General features: G+C 47.5%; 1 protein-coding gene across 1 annotated transcript; it reads left to right on the top strand.

Annotated features, from left to right (window-relative positions):
- Positions 1-4,020: 4,020 nt before the first annotated feature.
- Positions 4,021-4,656, top strand: LOC125534898. Its single transcript, XM_048697951.1, has 3 exons — positions 4,021-4,081; positions 4,184-4,488; positions 4,590-4,656. The coding sequence occupies exons 1-3, from the start codon at positions 4,064-4,066 to the stop codon at positions 4,654-4,656; spliced, it is 390 nt and encodes a 129-aa protein (XP_048553908.1). The 5' UTR covers positions 4,021-4,063.
- Positions 4,657-13,281: the final 8,625 nt, after the last annotated feature.

Below are 13,281 nucleotides of genomic sequence, written 5' to 3'. Positions count from 1 at the left end.
CTACGATATGATCGCAGAAGTAAAATATTTGAGTTACGAGTTTGGCCTTTAGTTAAAACAATGTGAAATAGTTTCACTACTCACGCCACCTGGAACACCACAGTGTAATGGTGTGTCCGAACGTCGTAATTGTACTTTACTTGATATGGTACGATCTATGATGTCTCTTACAGATTCACCGCTATCGTTTTGGGGTTATGCATTAGAGACAGGTACATTCACGTTAAATAGGGCACCATCTAAATCCATTGAGATGACACCGTATGAACTATGGTTTGGCAAGAAACCTAAGCTGTCATTTCTTAAAGTTTGAGGTTGCAATGCTTATGTGAAAAAGTTTCAACCTAGTAAGCTCTAACCCAAATCGGAGAAGTGCGTCTTCATAGGATACCCAAAAGAAAATGTTGGGTACACCTTCTATCACAGATCCGAAGGCAATATATTCGTTGCTGAGAATGGATCCTTTCTAGAGAAGGAGTTTCTCTCGAAAGAAGTGAGTGGGAGGAAGGTAGAACTTGATGAGGTAACTGTACCTGCTCCCTTATTGGAAAGTAGTTCATCACAGAAATCTATTCCTGTGACTACTACACCGATTAGTGAGGAAGCTAATGATGATGATCATGCAACTTCAGATCAAGTTACTACCGAACCTCATAGGTAAACCAGAGTGAGATCCGCACCAGAGTGGTACGGTAATCCTGTTCTGGAGGTCATGTTACTTGACCATGACGAGCCTACGAACTATGAGGAAGCCATGATGAGCCCAGATTACGCGCAATGGCTTGAGGCCATGAAATCTGAGATGAGATCCATGTATGAGAACAAAGTATGGACTTTGATTGACTTGCCCAATGATCGGCGAGCCATTGAGATTAAATGGATCTTCAAGAGGAAGACGGACGCTGATAGTAGTGTTATATCTACAAAGCTAGAATTGTCGCAAAAAAGGTTTTTCGACAAGTTCAAGGTGTTGAGTACGATGAGAGTTTCTCACTCGTATCTATGCTTAAGTCTGTCCGAATCATGTTAGCAATTGTCGAATTTTATGAAATCTAGCAAATGGATAAACAAAACTGCATTCCTTAATGGATTTATTAAAGAAGAGTTGTATATGATGCAACTAGAAGGTTTTGTCGATCCTAAAGGTGTTAACTAAATATGCAAGCTCCAGCGATCCATCTATGGACTAATGCAAGCATCTCGGAGTTGGAATATTAGCTTTGATAAGTTGATCAAAGCATATAGTTTTATACACACTTGTGGTGAAGCCTGTATTTACAAGAAAGTGAGTGGGAGCACTACAGCATTTCTGATAAGTATATGTGAGCGACATATTGTTGATCGGAAATAATGTATAATTTTCTGGAAAGCATAAAGGAATATTTGAAAGGAGTTTTTCAAAGAAAGACCTCGGTGAAGCTGCTTACATATTGAGCATCAAGATCTATAAAGATAGATCAAGACGCTTGATAAGTTTTTTCAATGAGTACATACCTTGACAAGATTTTGAAGTAGTTCAAAATGGAATAGTCAAAGAAAGAGTTCTTGCCTGTGTTGCAAGGTGTGAAATTGAGTAAGACTCAAAGCCCGACCACGGCAGAAGATATAAAGAGAATGAAAGTCATTCCCTATGCCTCAGCCACAGATTCTATAAAGTATGCCATGCTGTGTACCAGATCTGTTGTATACCTTACATTGTGTTAAGCGAGGGAATACAATAGTGATCTAGGAAGTAGATCACTGGACAGCGGTCAAAATTATCCTTAGTGGAATAAGGATATGTTTCTCGATTATGGAAGTGACAAAAGGTTCGTCGTAAAGGGTTACGTCGATGCAAACTTTGACACTGATCCAGATGATTCTAAGTCTCAATCTGGATGCATATTGAAAGTGGGAGCAATTAGCTAGAGTAGCTCCATGCAGAGCATTGTTGACATAGAAATTTGCAAAATACATACGGATCTGAATATGGCAGACCCGTTGACTAAACTTCTCTCACAGGCAAAACATAATCACACCTTAGTACTCTTTGGGTGTTAATCACATAGCGATGTGAACTAGATTATTGACTCTAGTAAACCCTTTGAGTTTTGGTCACATAATGATGTGAACTACTGGTGTTAAATCACATGGCAATGTGAACTAGATTATTGACTCTAGTGCAAGTGGGAGACTGAAGGAAATATGCCCTAGAGGCAATAATAAAGTTATTATTTATTTCCTTATATCATGATAAATGTTTATTATTCATGCTAGAATTGTATTATCTGGAAACATAATACTTGTGTGAATACATAGACAAACTAAACGTCACTAGTATGCCTCTACTTGACTAGCTCGTTAATCAAAGATGGTTATGTTTCCTAACCATAGACATGTGTTGTCATTTGATTAACGGGATCACATCATTAGGAGAATGATGTGATTGACTTGACCCATTGTGTTAGCTTAGCACTCGATCGTTTAGTATGTTGCTATTGCTTTCTTCATGACTTATACATGTTCCTATGACTATGAGATTATGCAACTCCCGTTTACCGGAGGAACACTTTGTGTGCTACCAAACGTCACAACGTAAATGGATGATTATAAAGGAGCTCTACAGGTGTCTCCAAAGGTACATGTTGGGTTGGCCTATTTCGAGATTAGGATTTGTCACTCCGATTGTCGGAGAGGTATCTCTGGGCCCTCTCGGTAATGCACATCACATAAGCCTTGCAAGCATTGCAACTAATGAGTTAGTTGCGAGATGATGTATTACGGAACGAGTAAAGAGACTTGCCGGTAACGAGATTGAACTAGGTATTAAGATACCGATGATCGAATCTCGGGTAAGTAACATACCGATGACAAAGGGAACAACGTATGTTGTTATGCGGTCTGACCGATAAAGATCTTCGTAGAATATGTAGGAGCCAATATGAGCATCCAGGTTCCACTATTGGTTATTGACCGGAGACGTGTCTCGGTCATGTCTACATTGTTCTCGAACCCGTAGGGTCCGCACGCTTAAGGTTTCGATGACAGTTATATTCTGAGTTTATGAGTTTTGATGTACCGAAGGACTTCGGAGTCCCGGATGAGATCGGGGACATGACGAGGAGTCTCGAAATGGTCGAGACGTAAAGATCGATATATTGGATGACTATATTCGGACATCGGAAAGGTTCCGAGTGGTTTGGGTATTTTTTGGAGTACCGGGGAGTTACGGGAATACGGGGGAAGAAGTATATGGGCCTTATTGGGCTTTAGGGGAGAGGGAGAGGCAGGCCGCGCCCCCCAAGGCCTAGTCTGAATTGGACTAGGGGGAGGGGCTGCGCCCCCTCCTTCCTTCTCTTCCCTCTTCCCCTTCCTTGTCTCCTACTCCTACTACATGGAAGGACTCCTAGTTGGACTAGGAAAAGGGGAATCCTACTCCCGGTGGGAATAGAACTCCCCTAGGGCGCCATAGAGAGGGCCGGCCCTCCCCTCCTCCACTCCTTTATATACGGGGGCAGGGGGCACCCCATAGACACACAAGTTGATCCTCGTGATCGTTTTCTTAGCCGTGTGTGGTGCCCCCTTCCACCATACACCTCGATAATATTGTAGCGGTGCTTAGGCGAGGCCCTGCGACGGTAGAACATCAAGATCGTCACCACGCCGTCGTGCTGACGGAACTCTTCCCCGACACTTTGCTGGATCGGAGTCCGGGGATCGTCATCGAGCTGAACGTGTGCTAAAACTCGGAGGTGCCGTAGTTTCGGTGCTTGATCGGTCGGGCCGTGAAGACGTACGACTACATCAACCGCGTTGTCATAACGCTTCCGCTGTCGGTCTACGAGGGTACGTAGACTACACTCTCCCCTCTCGTTGCTACGCATCACCATGATCTTGCATGTGCATAGGAAAATTTTGAAATTACTACGTTCCCCAACAAGCAGCTGTGGGTGTTGACCCTAATGATTGTATTTATCCCATTTCAATTGCTATAGTCGAAGTGGAAGATACTGTCACATGGAAATGGTTTCTTTGCGCACTAAAAGATGATTTAGGCATAGAAAACACAAGTCCATGGACATTTATGAGTGATAGGCAGAAGGTTTGTGTATTTCTCCTGTGTTTGTATTTATCGTTTGTTTGTGCATTTATCAACTATGGGTGTTGTGCATTTATATTGTCCACTTTTGTTGTACATTTGTAGGGTTTGATCAATGTTGTCAATGCAATATGGCCTGAAGCTCCACACAGATTTTGTGTAAGACATTTGCACCAAAACTTTGCAAGAAATGGGTTTCGAGGTGATATCTTGAAGAACAAGCTGTGGCAAATTGCAAGAGCCACAAGACAGTGTGACTGGCATATTTACATGGATGAGATGAAAGCATTGGATGTTGCAGCATTTGAGTACTTGGATGCAATTGATCCAAGGCAGTGGTGCAAGGCATTCTTTGAGGAATTGCCCAAATGTGACTTGCTGCTGAACAACATATGTGAAGTGTTCAACAGGTTAGTAAATGTGAAATTACTTGCATTTACTTTTTCAACACTAGCTATAGCAGACCAGTTTAGATACACACTATTTGCTCTGAAATTTATTGCAATTGTAGGTACATACTTGATGCTAGAGAACTACCGATAGTTACTAGCCTGAAGAAGATCAAAGATCTGTTTTAAAAGCCGAACCGGAAATCGAACCGGAAAGGCTGCTGGTTCAGGTTTTTATCGGTCGGACCGCCGGTTCACCGGTTCGATTGTTGGTTTTTTAAGCAATAAAATAATATATTTTTACTAATAAATACACCAATAAATAGAAGGAACAAAGTGTAATCACCTGACAGAGTAACAAGTAACTAAATGTTAATATGTAATTCATATACATGACACTTTGTAACTCTAATATAGACTATATAGTACTGTACTATCCTATATCACGTATTCACATCATACATGATTCAAATCTCGTAGCAACAGTAAGTAGAATGACCAGGAAGCAAGCAATGAAGCAACATGCCAAATTGCCAATCAGCAACATAGTACCAAGCCAGCAACATAATTCGGTCTCATAAATCATAAATTCATAATAATGCATAGTCTCTCATAGTTTAGTAGCAACAAGAGGTAAGGTAATAACCAAGGTCTGAAGCTGTCAAACATAGTATCAACCTCCCAAACATAGTTTCAACTCTCAACTCTCACACATCAAATAAAACATAGTCTTTCTCATAGACAAATAGCAACAGCCAAAGCATGAAGGCAGAATAGGAATTAACGATATTGGAAGTTCCAATCAAACGTACTCGGTCCACATGGTGCGTCATCATCCATATCATTGTGAAGGAAATATGCCCTAGAGGCAATAATAAAGTTATTATTTATTTCCTTATATCATGATAAATGTTTATTATTCATGCTAGAATTGTATTAACCGGAAACATAATACATGTGAGAATACATAGACAAACATAGTGTCACTAGTATGCCTCTACTTGACTAGCTCGTTGATCAAAGATGGTTATGTTTCCTAACCATAGACATGAGTTGTCATTTGATTAACGGGATCACATCATTAGGGGAATGATGTTATTGACTTGACCCATTTCGTTAGCTTAGCACTTGATCGTTTAGTTTGTTGCTATTGCTTTCTTCATGACTTATACAAGTTCCTATGACTATGAGATTATGCAACTCCCGTTTACTGGAGGAACACTTTGTGTGCTACCAAACATCACAACGTAACTGGGTGATTATAAAGGTGCTCTACGGGTGTCTGCGAAGGTACTTGTTGGGTTCGCGTATTTGGAGATTAGGATTTGTCACTCCGATTGTCGGAGAGATATCTCTGGGCCCTCTCGGTAATGGACATCACATAAGCCTTGCAAGCATGCAACTAATAAGTTAGTTGCGGGATGATGTATTAGGGAATGAGTAAAGAGACTTGCCGGTAACGAGATTGAACTAGGTATTAAGATACCGACGATCAAATCTCGGGCAAGTAACATACCGATGACAAAGGGAACAACGTATGTTGTTATGCGGTCTGACCGATAAAAGATCTTCGTAGAATATTTAGGAGACAATATGAGCATCCAGGTTCCGCTATTGGTTATTGACCGGAGACGTGTCTCGGTCATGTCTACATTGTTCTCGAACCTGTAGGGTCCGCACGCTTAATGTTACGATGACAGTTTCATTATGAGTTTATATATTTTGATGTACCGAAGGTTTTTCGAAGTCCCGAATGTGATCACGAACATAACGAGGAGTCTCGAAATAGTCAAGACATAAAGATTGATATATTGGACGACTATATTCGGACATAGGAATGGTTCCGGGAGTTATCGAATATAAAACGGAGTACTGGGGGTTACCGGAACCCCCCCTCTCAGGGGGGGGGGGGGTTAATGGGCCTCATGGGCCCAAAGTGGAGCAGAAGAGGGGCGGCCAAGGCAGGCTGCGCGCCCCCTCCCCCTCTAGTCCGAATTGGACAAGGAGGGAGGGGCGGCGCCCCCCCCTTTCCTTTCTCTCCTCTCTCCCTTCCTTCCCCCTCTCCTGGTTGGACAAGGAAAGGAGGGAGTCTTACTCCCGGTAGGAGTAGGACTCCTCCCTGGCACGCCTCCTCCTGGCCGGCCGCCCCTTGCTCCTTTTTATACGGGGGCAGGGGGCACCTCTAGACACAACAATTGATCCTTGAGATCTATTAGCCGTGTGCGGTGCCCTCCTCCACCATAATCCTCGATAATATTGTCGCGGTGCTTAGGTGAAGCCCTGTGATGGTAGAACATCAAGATCGTCACCACGCCGTCGTGCTGACGGAACTCTTCCCTGACATTCTGCTGGATCGGAGTCCGGGGATCGTCATCGAGCTGAACGTGTGCTAGAACTCGGAGGTGCCGTAGTTTTGGTGCTTGATCGGTCGGGCCGTGAAGACTTACAACTACATCAACTGCGTTGTGCTAATGCTTCCGCTTCCGGTCTACGAGGGTACGTAGACAACACTCTCTCCTCTTGTTGCTATGCATCACCATGATCTTGCGTGTGCGTAGGAAATTTTTTGAAATTACTACATTCCCCAACTGTGGCATCTGAGCCTAGGTTTCATGCGTTGATGTTGTGCACGAGTAGAACACAAGTGAGTTGTGGGCGATATAAGTCATACTGCTTACGAGCATGTCGTACTTTGGTTCGGCGGTATTGTTGTATGAAGCGGCCCGGACCGACATTACGCGTACGCTTACGCAAGACTGGTTCTACCGACGTGCTTTGCACACAGGTGGCTGGCGGGTGTCAGTTTCTCCAACTTTAGTTGAACCAAGTGTGGCTACGCCCTGTCCTTGCGAAGGTTAAAACATCACCAACTTGATAACTATCGTTGTGGTTTTGATGCGTAGGTAAGAATGGTTCTTGCTAAGCCCGTAGCAGCCACGTAAAACTTGCAACAACAATGTAGAGGACGTCTAACTTGTTTTTGCAGGGCATGTTGTGATGTGATATGGTCAATACATGATGCTAAATTTTATTGTATGAGATGATCATGTTTTGTAACCGAGTTATCGGCAACTGGCAGGAGCCATATGGTTGTCGCTTCATTGTATGCAATGCAATCGCGTTGTAATGCTTTACTTTATCACTAAGCGGTAGCGATAGTCGTGGAAGCATAAGATTGGCGAGACGACAACGATGCTACGATGGAGATCAAGGTGTCACGCCGGTGACGATGGTGATCATTGTCGTGGTTCTAACTCTGACAGTGATGTAGGGGGGTGTGTATGGAGAGGCCAGATCTCAGCTATGGAGAGGTTGTAAATACACCAGGATGTACGAGTTCAGGCCCTTCGCGGAGGAAGTAAAAGCCCTACGTCTCGGTGCCCGGAGGCGGTCGATTGGATTATAGGCGTGTGAATAATAGGGGTGCGAACCCTTGCTACTGAGGAGGGGGTGGCTTATATAGAGTTCGCCAGACCCCTCCGGCCCTCAGTAATGCGGGGTTAAAATACAATAAGGCTGGGCGTTACTGGTAACGTCCCTAATAAAGTGCTATGATGACCATAAAGACTACTTAATAGCCGACCGTTTGCCTGTGGAGTGACTTTAGATCTCCTGTCAGTCGAGTGGTTGGCTTCGTGGTCGAGTGATGGCTTCCTGGCCGAGTGTCTTGAATCCGTCGAGTGGGATACTTTCAAGTCGATTGAAAGGTGACTTCTTCTAGGGATGTCCTTGGGTAGGGATCCTAGGACAGGTCCATGCCCCTACCCTAAGTACATAGCTTCATCATTAGCCCCCGAATGGATCGAGGTTCGAGTGAGGAAGGAGTTGGGGGTCCTTCCGTCTGGTTCTTAGCGTCATATGAATGTCTTGCACTGGATCGATCGTCACGGATGATGTTGTCAACTTCTTTCGGTCACCTTGATCCATTCTTGGTCTCTCGCCGAGTGAATTTCCTTACTTATGAAATACCGAGTGCCGACGCGAGCGGGATCTTCTGTTTGACGAGTTATTCTGCAGCCCGTGGATTTTGCGGGATTTGAATTTCGGGAAGCGAGTGGGACGGGAGCGGCCGCAGTAATCGGATGGGATAGGATGGAAGTTCCTCGACCTCCTCACTGCCTTTTTCGCCACGTACCGCGCGCGCGCCTGTTGCGGGATTTGACGGGATCGCCTGGGCCTACCGGTCAGCCGCTCGGAAGCGGCTCCTTATAAGTAGCCGGTTCGGGGCTTCCCAACAGTGTGCTCTCGCCCTTTCTCTTCCCCCCGCAAGGTCCTCTGCCACCTCCGCTCTCACCCTAGCGCAGTAGGTCCGTTCGAGCTTCGCCGGCGATGATGGTGAAGGACAAGACGTCGGCTTTGGAGCGTGCGAAGAAGGCGGCGGTGCAGGGGAAGGGGAAGAAGTCCGCTCGGGGCGGATCTTCCTCGAGGACTGCTCTGCCCAGGGATTGGATCCAGGGCGACTGGATGTCGTCGGTGATTCGGCAGGAAGACCTTGACGACATGGTCGAGGGGGGAGTCATTCCCCATGAAGCTGCGCGTCTCCCGGGGAGAGAGATCGAACCCCAACCTCGTGACGGTGAGTGCGTCCTCCTCGCCACCCATATCGACCGCGTATTTTCTCTACCTCCTCATCCTTTTTTCCGGAGCTTTTTGAACTTCTTCGGAGCGCAGCTCCACCATTTCACTCCCAATTCCATCGTGTATCTTGCGGCTTTTGTTTCCTTGTGCGAAAGTTTCTTGGGTTGCCGCCCTCATTGGGGACTCTTTAAACATATCTTCACTTGTCGTTCCCAATCGGTAAAGAAAGCCAAGTCGAGTGATGAACGGACGCAAGTGATCCAGTTGTGCGGGGGCCTGGCGATCCAGATGAGGGGAAAAAGTTCTTTTCCGTCTATCACCTTTCCCGAGTCGGTCCGTGGTTGGCAGGCGACCTGGTTTTATTGCCAAGACCAGGTGACCCCAGGGCAGTCGACTGGGCTTCCTCCTTTCTCTCTGGACCGAGCTCAAACGCCTGCCTCTCTGAAAGTGCTGCCAGAGGAAAAGGCGCAAGTCAAGGTGCTGGTTGGTCGAGTGGTTCAGCTTGTCCGAGAGGGCGTGACTGGCATGGACTTGCTGGAGGTCTTCCTTCGGAGGTGCATCCAACCTCTCCAGGCTCGTGACCACCCGATGTGGCTGTACTCGGGTCTGAGGACACCACTCGGATTCACCCAGAGGAGGTCACTGACGAGATGCTGGAGGGGTGGCTGTCGAGTATCACAGGGAACAAAGACAACCCCCGAGGAGCCAGGAGGGTCCCTCCACTCGACAACTCATATGAAGTGGACCAGGTTTGACCTTGTGTTCCCGACTGAGATCTTGCTTTCTTCATTTGCTCTCTTCGAATCGGTCGACTGACTTTTGACTTGTCTGCCGTTCTCCAGGCAACTACGGAGATGTACTCGACACCCAACGGAGCACAGGAGCAGACCGAGGAAGGGGAGGCGAGCGGAGGCGAAAGCGGAGACGAACAGGGGGAGTGGGAATCAGACGGCGAAGGAGAGGGAGACGACGACGTCGACTCCAGCGAAGAGGAGGAGGAGGAGGAAGCTGAACCTCCCCACTCAAAAAGGCGATCCAAGCTTACACACGACCCTGCGCGGGAACAAGGTAAGGCGACTGTTCCCGTTGGGCAGTCGTCAAAGCGCCCTCGGACCTCTTCTCCAGCGCCGACTGAAAAAGCTCCCAAGCACCCCCGCGCGGCGCCGTCCAAGCCACCCAAGGCTCTGCCCAAGATGAGGATGACTGTCCCCACCATTTCTGGGTAACGATAGAACTTGTTCTCCTTTGTCGACCGTGGACGGATCCTTGGTCGATTCACTGAGCCAACTGACTGTCTTTCAAAATTTGCAGTGCTGCCACTTCTGAGATCTCCGCCAAGGACAATGATCAAGAGATGGAGGATGCTGTTACTTCCAACCCTGGTATGATTACTGATGTTCTACCTTGAATCGACTGATGATTTCTCATAACTCCGATCGACTGAATTTTTCTCGTAGCTCCTTCTCATGTCATTAACCTTCCTGACAACGACGACGAAGTGCCACCAAGAGTGAGGCGGAACAGGAGAGCGTCGGCTAGCGAGACCCCACAATCCACTCCGGCGCCTGAGGCCGTAGCTCGAGACGGTGGTGAAACCACTCGGGCTTCTGTGACTTTCGCCATTCCTCTGACGAGTGTGCGGCCCTCGACGTCGACTGCGGATCCGCCTTCGCTCTTCGCCACACACCACGTCCCTGAGGACCAAGTGGATGCAGCTAAGGAAGCTGTATGCCAGGCAGGGATCATGATGGAGCAGGTCAAGGTGGTTCGAGAAGCCAGCCAAGCAGCTTATGACGCGAGTTCAGCTCTTCAGAGTAACGTCCAGGTCAGTCGATTCACTACTTGTTCTGTTAGGGTATGCTGTCTGAAGAATCTCTTTTCTGAAGATCTTTAAATCTGTACACCCACTGGGTGTGTCTGTTAAGTCTTGGACGAGTGGGGGCACGCTTAGTGCACCCACTGGGTGTAGTCCCCGAGACTGCGGTGGACTGCTGGCAGTCGATTGTAGTCTTTATATTGTGTTGCAGTAGTTGTACTTCTTCACTCGGTCTGGTCAGGCCATGTCGAGTGAAACTGTATCCGGTCGACTGCGGGCAGTCGATTTTTTTTGCAAAACCAGTGGGGGCACGCTGAGTGCACCCACTGGGTGTAGTCCCCGAGACTACTGTTGAATGTTTTTGATTCAGCTGTAGTCTTAGAAGCGCCAGCATTGTCTCTTGGTTACTGGGAAGCAACTTATCTTGGACCTCTGTCGACTGATTTTTGCAGAAATCCTGTGGACTTGTGGCTCTCTATACTGAGTTGGAGAACAAACAGATCCAACTCAACCTTGACTTGAAGCTTGCTCAACAGAACCTGCAGAAGGCGGAAGAAGAAGCAAAAGGTATGGCTGGTGAGGTTTCTCATTCTTGACAAGTGACTTTTCTTTCTTGCCCGTTCTTGATGTTGAGCTCACTTGATGTTCTGTAGATAAACTGGAGGAAGCTCTGAAGAAGAAGGATTGAGATCTTGCCGAAGCGCAGAAGGAGGCCTCGAGCAAAACGAAGCTTGCAGAAGAGAAACTGGCTTCGGTTGGAACTCTTGAGCAGGAGAACTCCAGACTGAAAGCTGCTCTCGAGATAGCTAATCAAGAGGTCAGCCGACTGAATAACGACAAGATGGTTCTGCACGACAAGGCGGGTGAGCTGGCGGGGAAGGTGAACGATCTGGAGGCTTATCTTGGTGGACTCGCCAAGAAGCTGTTCGTCGTGCTCGAAGGTAGTTACTCCGACCCAACTGTCTTCCAGTTACCAAGCCCATGTAGGGTCACTGTCTTATTCTTGAATCGTGTTTGCAGAATTCTGCCAGAGCTTCGAAGAGGAAACCAGTCGAGTGGAGCCAGGCTTGGATCCCGCAAATTCTCTCGTGAAGGACGAGGCTGCTATGAACGTGCTTCGACTGGAGTCTCGTGTTACCAGCGTTATTGACTATCTTGCCCGGCTGAAGGTTGCGATGTGGCGGATCGACACGTCACTCTGGCCTGGGACGACGCTTCAGAACGACCTCGAGTCCCTGATGGCTCGACTTAATGAAGTCCCAGGTCGAGTGGCGGAATGGAAGAAATCTTCTGCTAGATGTGGTGCTGATGTCGCTCTGTCTCTGGTCCGCGTCCATTGCAAGGAGGCGCGAGAAGAAAAGTTGGCCGCCATTCAAGTTGCCAATACCAGGAAGCACAGCTTTCAAGACTTCATGGAGACTTTCATCGCTGTTGCTACTCGTATTGCAGACGGGATCGACTTGGACGAGTTCGTCGCCCCTTCCAGCCCTCCGCTTGAAGAATGAAAAACTTTTATGCTTCAATTTAAATTTGCCTCGGAATGCCGAGTGGATTTGTAACCGTTAAACTCTGCCGCGCCGAGGGCTCGAGTACTTTGATCTGAGGTCTAGGACCTTTAGTCCTTATCTGAACTTGATTTCTCGTTGAATATCTTCATGGTTTGATCCGTCGAGTGGAACTTGATATTCACTCGGAATAACCTTGTATTCGTGGCGTAACTCCGAAGGAGAAGGTAGCAATCGACTTGCGCCTCGTCGTCTTTGCGGATTGGGTTGTGTCCTGTACTTAGGCGAGCGCTGGGCTGCAGCTAAGCCCCCGAGTGGGAGGTTTGCTCTCACTCGGTGGGATTTTTGAACGCTTAGGCGAGCACTGGGCTCCAGCTAAGCCCCCCGAGTGGGAGGTTTGCTCTCACTCGGTAGGATTTTTAAACACTTAGGCGAGCACTGGCTGCAGCTAAGCCCCCGAGTGGGAGGTTTGCGCTCACTCGGTAGGATTTTTAAACACTTAGGCGAGCACCGGGCTGCAGCTAAGCCCCCGAGTGGGAGGTTTGCTCTCCACTCGGTAGGATTTTTAAACACTTAGGCGAGCACTGGGCCGCAGCTAAGCCCCCGAGTGGGAGGTTTGCTCTCCACTCGGTAGGATTTTTCAAACTTAGGCGAACACTGGGCTGCAGCTAAGCCTCCGAGTGGGAGGTTTGCTCTCCACTCGGTAGGATTTTTAAACACTTAGGTGAGCACTGGGCCGCAGCTAAGCCCCCGAGTGGGAGGTTTGCTCTCCACTCGGTAGGATTTTTCAAACTTAGGTGAACACTGGGCTGCAGCTATGCCTCCGAGTGGGAGGTTTGCTCTCCACTCGGTAGGATTTTTAAACACTTAGGCGAGCACTGGGCTGCAGCTAAGCCCCCGAGTGGGAGGTTTGCT

Source organism: Triticum urartu, chromosome 2 (genome assembly GCF_003073215.2).
Source record: "Triticum urartu cultivar G1812 chromosome 2, Tu2.1, whole genome shotgun sequence".
In the NCBI taxonomy this organism is placed as follows: domain Eukaryota; kingdom Viridiplantae; phylum Streptophyta; class Magnoliopsida; order Poales; family Poaceae; genus Triticum; species Triticum urartu.
The sequence above is the reverse complement of the archived record's forward strand: the minus strand, read 5'-3'. Positions and strand labels throughout refer to the sequence as shown.